The 12,161-nt window shown below is 42.3% G+C and overlaps 1 protein-coding gene across 1 annotated transcript in view; it reads right to left on the reverse strand.

Annotated features, from left to right (window-relative positions):
- Positions 1 to 12,161, reverse strand: part of cdh7a (cadherin 7a) — a 66,761-nt gene that overhangs the window by 7,939 nt on the left and 46,661 nt on the right. The window contains exons 10-11 of the mRNA XM_028976182.1: positions 6,824 to 6,941; positions 5,138 to 5,389 (exon numbers count right to left, since the gene is read on the reverse strand). Coding sequence (XP_028832015.1) covers positions 5,138 to 5,389; positions 6,824 to 6,941 — 370 coding nt within the window. The remainder of the gene's footprint in view (positions 1 to 5,137; positions 5,390 to 6,823; positions 6,942 to 12,161) is intronic.

The raw sequence follows: 12,161 nt of genomic DNA on the forward strand, positions 1-12,161 counted from the left end.
GGGCTTGATTTAACCTTAGTGCAGTTTTGACAGAAGATGGATGTTCGGCGGGAGCAGCAGATCAATTTAACATTATCCCCAATTTGCCATAATTGGATTGAGAAAACAATCCATCATGTGGAATCAATGGAACAACAAGTGGAATACTTTTGTGGGGGGGGCCTTGTTTTTATATATATATATAAAAATAAATAGTCAGTGTCTTTATATTTTGCCGCAACTCGCTTGTTTTATGTCTCACTCTGTCTGTCTTCCTCTTTTTATGGTTCAGCTATCTAATGTTAAACGATGTCCTGTGGCTGTATACGCTAATGAACACCACTGCAGTGAACAGAGAAAACAGGTCGTTTGACCTTTTGACTGAGGTACTTACTGTTCATCGTCAAATATGTGGTGTGTTGAAACTGTATGCAGTATTTAAGCGGCCTGGAAAAAATGATTTCATAATAAAATCGAGGTAATATGGGCATACGTGTGGACGGGGTCAACTGCAAGGTCAGACAAATTACCATGCGGTCTCTGCAGTGTTTATTAGAGCCAGAGAACACACAAACATTGTTCGCTGCATGGCCCTTGAACCTGACCCTGTCCTCTCAGTGCCTCAGGCTGACCAGCTTTACTCCTTACTTTACCTAAAGGGTAATGAGGAGGAGCTACTTGTCGACTCTGACGGAGCACAGACCTTGCTAGGGGGCTGTCATTGCTTGAGATGCTCCCCTGAAATTGTTTAGATTATCTCAGGGACAAGGAAGAAGGAAAACTCAGAGAAAAACATGGAGAAGTGCGTTAAAGAGGAAACAAGCATTTAAAATGTATTGGGGTGAACTGCTAAACTAATTTGGTGGCCTTTTATGTTAAACACGCAATTAACAAAAGCCCTCAAAACATACTGATTTCCACAGCGGAAATCAGTTACGGCGCATTTAGATGGCAACAAAGCAGCCGGGCCTGATTATTTTTGGAGCAGAAAGACATTTCCTTAATAGACTTCGTTCAGATGAACAGCTGTGCTTATCACACAGCACCAAAGTGCTTATCACTTGCCACACAGCACCAAAGTCCGAAGGATGCAGGTGCAATGACATTCTGGATTTATTATAAGCAGAACAGCAAAACAAATGGCAAACCATAGAGGCCACTGGACCCCAAAACAGGTATAAATAAACCTGTTTATAAAATTAAATGAATAAACAATGTCAACGGGTGTAGGTCCTGATGAGTTAAACTAAACAGAATATAAAGAGTAATGGTTCAATTTGGAAGGTCATTTCAACTCAGAAATATTGAAGACATTTTGGTCAATCTTGACCTCAAAATCCAAGATTCCTATCCTACAGACAGTGGCAGCAACATTAAGTTGCTTGAATGCTGAAATGGACACTCTCTAACAAATCAGTTTCTCAATTCTTATTTGCATCAATCATCTTAAGAAAAATGAAATTCCAGTTCTTCAAGAAGGTCTAAAAGTCCCATGCTGTGATAAAAAGCATCCATTAGTGTCCACGTGATGCTGCCTAAGCACAATTAGAAGCACAGAACATTTCAACTCAGATGTAATTTCAACTCTTTTGGATGACTAATGCATAGATATTTATTTGAAATTATTATAATTATAATTATTGCATGCCATATGCAGTTTAAGTCCTTCTCTCTCCTTCTGATCCTTCTCCACACTTTCACCCAGAGTGAGCAGACCAGCGCCCCATGGGCTGAGCTTCTGCTGCCTAAAATAACCACTCTGCTTAGGTGGCACTCGGGTCTAATCCTGCCACGTGACACAGGGAGAATTTTAACGTCACAGAGGGAGCCACTGTCTCACAACAACTGGAATTAATGAGGGAATGAAGGAGAAAGGGAGAGAGAAAGACAGAGGGTAAGGAAGAAACTGTAAACTGTAACAATGAAATTGACTCTCTGACAAATATTTCAAATCAAGGCAAATATGTATCTATCAAGTTTACAAAAATGAAATTCCACTCCTTGAACACCACTGCAGCACAAGCTCAGAGAAGAGAGGGAAAGTGTCCATCGTCCTGACTGTGTCCATTAGAGCCTGTCTCAGGCAGCATGGAGAGCCGATCCTCATCCCTCTCTCTTCCATTCACCCAACAAAGCAATCACAGGCCAATCTGCTGATTGATTGCTGGCTTCTGACAGACAGTTTAGGCACAAAAGCTTCACGGCGATTGAGGCAGGGAAGAGAAAGAGACATGAAGTGGACGGTGTGGGTGAAAGACATTGAGAGAGTGTGATAGGACAGAGGAAAAGATCCTTGACAGGCGGGCACTTCATTTGCTCAGGTTTTTGCGGTTTCCAAACTATCTTCAGAAGGCCAAGATTAAACTAAACCCTGCACCTCTTGGCTGACACTGAAGTCAAATTTAAAGCCAACTAGTAGACACAAAACCATATGCAGGGTACACATGCAGGTTGGATGCTGCCCCACCACCATATGGTCTGCTTCTGCATTAAGAGATCATCTGAAATCAGACCTTCCTTTATCGCATTCTTTGATTTATGGCTCTGGGAACCTAAAGACCTCTCTTGACCAGATGCCCACGATGTCAAAACTCAAATCCTGTTACCTATCTCTTCGAACCGGCAACCTTCTGATTACGGGGCCGCTTTCTTAACCGCTAGACCACCACTGCCCCACTGAAACACTAAGTAGGTCATGTTTGTTATCCACTACTTCAGAATGGTGTATAAAAAATGTTAGTGAATGTGTCTGATAGATAGGATAGGATAGATTTTTGGACAGTATGCCATTGCAAATAACTTTGTGCTAAGGAACATCATTCAGGATAACAAAAGGGACACCGACCCACTCCCTCTTTGTATCCTATCACCTACCATGGGCCGTGGTTTGCACTGACCACCGAAAGCCAAGAACCCGAGCAGAAACGGAGAAATCTAGAAACCAAGACGTGTGCCGATAGCCGCCGCTACGCAATGAACGGACACCGCCGACCTCACAGAAACCCGGCTAAGAGTTGGAACATCCTCACACACACCAAGCCACTGGCATGTGCTAAATAGCAGGGAATTCACAACCAGATTAGTTGCCTCTGTCTCCTCTGTCTGCCTACCCAAGGGTTGGTACCAAAGATGCGCAAAGTTATCTGCAACACCATTCTGCTCGTATAAAGCTTTAACCTGGTATCTAGTTAAATGTGAGCTACCATCTTGCCTTTATGACTTGTACAATGATTAGGTGAGAATGAATGAATGAATGAATTAATTAATTAATTAAGTCAACCATGTTATACGTATTCCTCTATTTAATTCCTCTGTTTAATGTGGTTCCTGTAGCAATAGACTTCAATAAAACCCCTGAAAGACATTTTATTGTGGGTGTATCGAGTCTCCTGTGTTGAAAAGTATGGTCACTGCAGCTTAAAGATTCCACCAGCTCTTTATTAAGATCTTTTATTAGTAATAATAAATAATTCTGGGGATCCCTCCTTTATTCACACATTCATTTTAGCTTGTAAATTATTAGATATATTATTTAATGCATGTGATAGTGTGCCAGTCCCAAGCCCAGGTAAATGGGGAGGGTTATGTCAGGAAGGGCATCCGGCATAAAACTTTTGCCATGTCAGTTGGACGGACCACCAAAACTAACAGGAGCAGATGAAGGAAACAGAAGAAGATTTCAGCCAAGCATTTACTTCTTGAACTCAACAATCATTAAAATGATTTTTAATTCAGGTTTATTTCCTGGGTTTTAATTCTAAACAAAACCACTGAATGAAAAACCTGCATGACTGGCAGCTGTCCACCTCGTCCATTCCACCCATTTCCTTTCAGTTACTCCACCAGAACTGTGAAACCATCGTTCAACACGATGAACAACTCAGTCAAGAAATCAATCTGTCTTTCATCCAAAATGTTTGGTACCTCTGCACTGTCCAGATCAAATTATCAAAACAAAGACCTACTCATCAGCCAATCACAGGGGTACGAGTGGTACACACGGTGCAAAACGCACTCATCCAACAATCAGCAAATGAATCATCCAAACGCAGCAATCACCCACAGCCAGGAGTGGCAGACTGAGCTCGTGTGGTCATGCAGACTCTTCAGCAGAAATTGAGCGACGCTTGATTATGCTGTTTGCATTGTTCTAAAATAATTCTCCATATCTGTGCTCTGCCAACAAGAAAGTGCTTTTCAGCAACAGTGTTTTATAGGTGGCTAAATAACTCAGAGAGCAGTTCCTTTGTCTAAAATATGGTTCATGTCGATACATGGCATGTGTGTGCATGCTCTCTCCATGTTGGCTGGGATTCCTCCAGGTCCTACAGTCCAAAGGCATGTGCACTTAGTGAATTGGTGGCTCTGAAATGTCTGTACATGTGGGTGTGTGAGTGTGTGGTGTGTATATCCGTTACCCTGGCTAACTTACGCAAACATATTCACATTAGATCACCCCTGCATACTAAATTCCTCTTGCCATTCAGCATTACTGGCATTTTGATAACCAGAGAGAAATTCTAGGAGTGGCAGGATTACAATAATGGGTTGTGCTGGTGCCAGGAACAGCTGGATCACAAGTGGAACCATTTTATCTTCCAACTGAAATCTGCAGTTTCTCTCTCTCTCTCTCTCTCTCTCTCTCTCTATATATATATATATATATATGTGTGTGTGTGTGTGTGTGTGTGTGTGTGTGTGTTATATAGTTATTGTCTCAAATAATACAGTTTCGTACAACCATCAGTAAGACTCCTCAGCAGCTCTTCTATGCCCCACCTAACCATTTTTATCCTTCCCCCAACAGAATGCAAATTTTAGTATTCACAACCAACTCTATGGTTTTACATTTTACATATTATTTTAACTTTAGAATTATTATGTTATTATGCTTCTTTTCTTTTTATTTTTTGGTGTAAATGTATTGTTTACGTAATTTTTCCTACCAATCCCAGATATGCCATGTTCAATTGTTCTTATAACAATACATTTAACAAAAAAATATTAATAGGTAACTATATATGATGGTATAGTACTCACACTGTATTGTGAAATAGTTTAACTTGATTGAACCTGTTTTGGGGTAAAAAAGTTGTGTAGTATGATGGCAATGAAGACATGACTGAATGTCTGTGTGTGAGCAGCCCGTCCGACATACCCAGGAGCGTGAGAATGCAGGCCAGAATGGCGATGAGGGCGCCAGTGCTGAGGCCAGCTGACAGCATGAAGGCCTCAGTGCCGCAGGACTGACGGTCCCCATTACTGTCGCACTCACACACACGGATGGACAGAGTGTTGGTGCTGCTCAGCACTGGGCTGCCGCTGTCCCGTATCAGCACAGGCAGGCGGTACATGGACTGTTTCCTTCTCTGGAAGCCCCCGCGTTTCGTCAGGATGGAAGCCGTGTTGTCTGGAAAAACATACAGAAAATCCTTTATTTGAATGGTGGACCCTATATGAAGTAAACTTGTTTTCAAAGATTTCATTAGTTGGGGCTTGAGGATCTCATTAAAAAATAGATTGGTTTCACAAATAAACGTTACTGTTCGTCATCCCATAGTTATGATATGGGGCAGATATGGGGCAGTGGTGGCCTAGCATGTAAAAAAGCAGACGCTCAAAAGGCTGCAGGTTCAAATCCTGAACAGCCAAGGTGCCATTGTGGTACCCCTTGAGCCGTCCCCACACACTGCTCCCCGAATGCCTGTCATGGCTGCCCACTGCTGCCTTGGGGGATGGTTAAATGCAGATACCACATTTCATTGTGTGCACTGGGTGCTGTGCTGTGATGTGTCACAATTCCCAGCTAGTCACTTTCACACCTTATCTATTTACTGCAAAACAGGGAAACTTTTGTCAGTTCCACCAACTCACATCGCTGCCTGCTGCTCTATCCCTCCCACGGGGGCATTCTCATGGTCTAGCAGTAATAATGTAAGAGTTATATGCAAATGTGTAACCTTTCTGCTACGTTTACTGCTTCTGGAACACTTAATTAGAGCGAGTTATTGGGTGACCACAACCCACAAGACCAGGATGTGGTAAACCAAACTGAACCATTAAAAAGCATAATAAAATAAACAGCGACTCTGTAGAGCAGCGGGTTAAACAGATTAGTGAGGCAGGGATTTAGATTTTAAATATACAGGCGACGAAGGTATTTGCCGTCATTCATGTGACCTTTATGCTGCGACGGGCATCATTCTTTGTGCAGTGGCCTTTATTGGCGCACTAATTAGTGACTATGCTCTCTCATGGGAATTTGGCAAAATAAAAACAACTTTCCTACACATCCACCCAGTAACATTTCAATAAGAGCAGTCTGTTTCATACAGCGGAAGATTTTCTTTCCAAACCGTAACCTATGTGTCTACGTTTTGAATATATGTTTAACTTTAGACAAACAAATGATTGCAATTAACTTAAAAGCATCTTCACCAAAATTAAGTTGTTTTCAGAGCCACCAACACTGACACTCTTTACATGTAGTCCGCAAATGTCAATAATCTCTTAAGCATATTAACTAAAATATCATAATTTCTACAGTATCTGATCAGGCATAGCTTCTTACATTAAACAGTAATTTATATTTTTATCTCAGTTATCTCAGTTAAGGGAATGGATATAAATTTAATTAGTGGATTCAATTCAGTGGACTCAAATATGAGAAAAAAATGTTTTTTTGTTCCATAAATATGTGCTACTGTAAAAGTTTTAGACCTGAATAAAATATTTGTCTTTGAAACAAATAGCAGAAAATAGGACATTCTAAACTCGCCTGGAACTTATGCGTCTTATTTGAGTCATCTTAATACCTATTATAGGTATATAGAACCTGATTTACCTTTATTGTCTCTCAAGGTGAAGTTCATGTTCCCAGCAGCCTCTGCGGTGAGGGAGAAGACAAAGCGATGGCCGCTGGGTGGTTCATCTTTATCCACCGCGCTGATGGTCTCAATCACCTGGGACAAGACAGCAGTCAGAAGAAAAGTTCACTATGACACTTTAGCCACCAAATGTCATTAGTTCTCAATTCTCCCCTTCAAAATTGTTTGATTAAACTCGCCCCCTCATTTCCATAAATCAATCTTAATGGCCTTTTTGTCATTAACTTAAGCTGTTAAAAGTCTAAGAGCCCCTTTTCTGGGAAGTTCTGCAAATTCTTAGGGGTTTATTTTGGATGGTCAAAAAATGGAAACCAGAAATTTTGAATAAAACGTTGATAATCTTCATGTTTGGATTGGAATCAGATGTGGTCCTGAGATGATTGCAAAAGTGACATGATGTGTGTGATGACTGTCATGAACAAGTTTTATTAGAAGGAGACAGGACCTTGTGCTCAGTGTTGCCAGATTGGTCAGATTGTATTTGGCATTTGGGAGAAACTGCTTCCCATTTAAGTCTGTTAAGTCTATTTTAGTATGTCTATTTTGGCAAATTCTCTGGCAACACCTCTTGTACTTCTTTGTGCATGGGACATACTGACGAGCGCAGGTTTTAATCATTCTGAAAGAGTAAGTAGACTGCTTGAGAGCTGTCAGTCAAAACCATGGTCACATTTAGAGAAAATATGTATATATATAATACAAAATATAATAAAGATTATTATTGACAGAATTTTTATAAAGCTTTCAGTAGCAGAAACTGGAAGTCTGTCAGTAAGCCATGTGTAATTGACAATACTTATTACCTGTACAAGGATTTAACAGAGGAAAGTGAGTGAAAAATTTTTTTTGCTGAGCTTCCAAAGATGATTATCTGGAATGAGAGATCAGGTGGTGCGCTAAGAAGATTCCCCCAACTCTCGGTTGTGGCCTAATCTTGTGGGCTTTGACTGGGTTAAATACCGTGAGCGTGCTGGACTCAGCACAAACCCAATCTGCCAGAAAAAATCTCCCCAAAACAGCTGCACCAACGGGGCACCGCTAAAGTAAACAGCCTGGTACACAGACTCGCTCACCCCCACCCAGCATGCTTAATGCTTCATTTATTTAGTCAACGGCTCAGGTTTTAATCTGTCACATTTACTGTAAGTGATTTCTTGGCGCAGGATGCTGTAATGGATTTGCGTTTTTATTAAATCGGTAAATATCTCTTAATCATTTGTCAGGCTCCAACTTAAAAGAGGCATTGGCTAAAAGGCTTCCTGTCCATCTGCATTCCGTGCATGATAGCCAGCGTCCAAACTTCCTAGCCTGATGCGGCATACAGCGATTGCATTAATGAAATATTAAATGCCTGCAAAATGATGGGGACTCCTGAGCGCAGGGTGATGAACGTGAAGTGTATGTAATAAGCTTGCTGCAAAAAGATGTACAGGGAGAGTTTCGGTTTCAAGCGCTCAAACACTTTAGAAACCTTCGAGAAGGCTGAGGCAGCAGATAAAAAAAAGAAAAGGAAAGTCCAATTAATAATGAAGAGTCATGTTCCATCACAGATAGTCCCAGTGGTGCCACACCTATGTTCAGATCCCTGGGCCTGTACGCAATCAATTATTCATGTTCATTAATATCTCATTTGCTAGAGTGGATTAATGAATGCGGACACCGCTCTGGCGAATATGCGATCAGAAATGGTGTCCAGGGACAATGGGCACCTGAGCAGACAAATCGCAGAAGCCTTTACATTTGCCAAGTCTTCAACCCTGGTGGTGGGAGCATCTTAGGAGGGCAACCAAGAACTCAGACCTGTCAGACCGAGATGACCGTGCTGGCAGAAACAGTCAGTGGCCAAACGACCACCACCAATAACCCTGCAAAAGTGAGGCTGGCACTGAATTCTAAAGAACTAATGTTCCAGGATACCTTCACCAAGTGTTGAGACAAGATGGTTTCCGGCATGAGTTGCAATGTGAAACAAATCTAAAAGTAAATCCCTAAATGATATGTTATTTTTACCACCTATTAAATTCCTGATCATGTTGTTCCTAAGCAACATCATTACTGTTACCTACCATAAAAGCAATGTGGAAAGCTATTGAAAGAGATAAATACTGTGCAGTATTGTTGTGGAATATGGTCATTCCCTGGAAGTCTCTTCTATATTGCCAAACAAAATGCCACAAGAACTGTATTCTTCTTCATTATCTTATTATTATTATTAGTAATAGTATATTTGTCATTGTCAATATCACAATTAATATAATAATTTGTATTATTACAGACAGACAGACAAATAGATAGATTGATCTAATATTTATCAAACACAATTCCTGTGCTGATATTCAGTGTTTGTAAAGGACTTTAGAGACACAGAAAGCCAAATGAAGGGGGTCAAGGTGGATGTGGTGAACTGAAAACAAGGCACTAGACCTGGTGTTAGTTTGCTAGGGGTTTGGGAGCAACCCTCGTACAACTTGCCATCTGTTTCTGGCGCATGGGCTCTGATGTTCCACCTTCCTGACACAGCACCATTCATTGTTTGCTCCTTGTTCCTGCTGCTTTGAAATGCACAAATATTTGACTGAGAACAGTTCGCAAATCTGAGCACATTCAACACGTAACAGTCTCTCTGGAGAAAAATGCTTTATAAATTGATTCAAATTCAATTGCTTAACACATCACATTCCAGCCGTTTTTTCACTGAGCAGAGTTGTGCTGCCCTCAATATGGGTGGAATGCATGGCATAAAAATAAAAAAAATAGAGAATGGAATATGTTTCTATGTGAAAATGTTAAGAACGTACAGAATAAATTGCCTTCACAATTGTCCCTGAATGGGCGGCTTCAGTGTGACTATTTACAGCATGTATATAAAAAATCTAAGAACTGCCACAGGATTCCAGTGCTGCTTGGTGGCTTCACTCAAGGACAGAAGACTGCTTTTTTTTCGGCACTAAACAAGAAGGGTTGCATGGAACATGTCCACTAATTTCAAGCATTTATGCCTTCTGAATTAATAGCACCATGGCCTCACACTTTTAAGGCATTGTAAATACAAGGCTTATTGTACATTTAATAAACATGTTATTACCTTTAATTTTAACAAGGGAAAAACATGTCTGTATTTTTACTTCGGAACTTGTGATTGAAATTATTTCTTCTTCAGTTATTGTAAGAATCCCGGGGCAGTGGTGGCCTATCGGCTAAGCAAGCGGACCCATAATCAGAAGGTTGCTCGCCTAGTGCCTGTCATGGCTGCCCACTGCTCAACAAGGGTGATGGTTAAAAGCAGAGGACACATTTCATTGTGTCACCGTGTGCTGTGCATCAGAATGACAATCACGTCACTTTCACTTACTGTCACTCAATAGGGTCAGTGGGTCTCACAGCCAGCACCAATCAGCCTGACAACTGGGCTCAGACGCCCTGTTATAAGGAAGGAAAAAGCTGCAGGACTCTTGCGTGGACTCTTACATTACCCAAGTTTGTTGCTTTTGCTCCTGTCAAGTTGACACGCATGCGAGTTTGTTTTAGTTTATCCTTTCATGTTTCTGTCACGGGTGGGCTGGACATGGCGATGAAGGAGGACGCATTTGCACGATTTCACACGACAGGGGTTTAATACAGACTACACACGCGACAAGGGAACATGAATACGCACAATGACCCGACGGCGAACAGACACGAACAGGATAGTTTAATACAATTATATAAATAGACACCAGGTGAACACGATCAGGGAACATTACACGAGACGAACACGAAACTCCGGAGTCAACCCCTGCCGGTCCGGATCATGACAGTTTCCTTTGCTGGCCCTTGTGCCAAGTTTGTGTTTTCTCAATCAATCAATTTTTGTCCAGAATGTCCTTCTCCTGCACTTCCTTTCCCGTTCAGCCCTCAATCAGGAAACAAGAAAGGACTACTTGCTTAGCAGACTCTACCCATGCACTACATGCTACACAGTGGTGAAAAAAACCCATCTGATTCTCTCTCTCACACAGACACATACAGGGACACACACCTACAGGGACACCTGCTGTGTTCAGCTGGCCAAGCAGGCTGGTGGGGCCTAAAATCTCAGCTTCCTCGCCAAAGCAATGAGAAAACATCTGGACAAACGCCATTGGTAAAATCATAAAAAGTCCACAAATGAAAGCAAACAGGAAAAAAAAACTTGCAGAAACATGAAAAAAGTAAATGCCACATCCACCCTAGCCCTGAAGCCAACCCTGTCATGTGCTCAAAAATCTCGTACCTCTGCCGCCAAAGCTGGGATAATTCTCATGGCACAGTGACCTTTTATCAGAATCCATCACTCGAGCGACTCTCAGGGCCCCAACGTTCCTCTGCAACAGGAACAAGAGTGGACTTTTTGTGCGGAGGACGCACTCGCCCGCCGCCAGAGAGGTGGTGGAGGGCTTTTATTATTGAGACTCTGTGGCGGCATCATTTCTCCACTGTTCAAGTGATCCCCTGGTCAAAGGCATTGGAGCGTCACGGGAGTGGCAAGGGGGGTGGTGGGCAGCGGATGATTAGGAAAACACACAGCGATTCTCCTTTTCCGGCAGACAGACGAAAGACACCTAGGGTCTGGCGGGTTTCAGAAAGACTAGAAAGTAATTTGGCTGGTAATACCAACGTGAGCCTTTTGAAACTTTGAACGCTGGGCGCTGGGAGCGGTGAGAGAGCGAGAGGAAAAAAGAAAAGATCCTCACAGTTACACACAAAGCTGGCTCCTGAGGGGGATCTCTGTAATGCTGTTCAAAGGCACTGAGATAGCATCTGTGAAATGAGCCTGCGAGCACCTCCCCGCACTTACCGGGAGAGGGGTAGGGGGAGAAAAGACGGCGGGAAAACAAACAGCAGTCTCCCGACGACTCTGCGACTCACATGAGCCAGGGCCTAATTGCTGTAGCACAAACAATGATGTTCCAACTGGGAGAGCCGTGCTTCGCCTCCGTGCCTCACCCTGCCTCTCCGCCTTGCGCCCCCACCCCGCCCCTCTCCACTCTCAATAGAGCGGCCCGATGGGGTACATGAATGATCTTTAAGTCCGCTTTAATGCTCTTTTAGCGCGCCTTCAATCAGCGATACAATCCACTTGTCCCCCCCACACAAAAAAATTATATTGTAATCCAATTAGAGTGAAGAAGATCTGGAACTGAAGCTTTGCCGAAATGTGTCCTAGAGTGAGTAATTCATTCTGCTGCTGGCTCCTTCAGCTGTTTGCCATCGCAAGGTGTCAATCCTCAATTTTGAGAAATGTGAATATTTGCAGAGCACTCAGTTGGTTAATGA

This window comes from Denticeps clupeoides, chromosome 4 (genome assembly GCF_900700375.1).
Source record: "Denticeps clupeoides chromosome 4, fDenClu1.1, whole genome shotgun sequence".
NCBI classification, from domain to species: domain Eukaryota; kingdom Metazoa; phylum Chordata; class Actinopteri; order Clupeiformes; family Denticipitidae; genus Denticeps; species Denticeps clupeoides.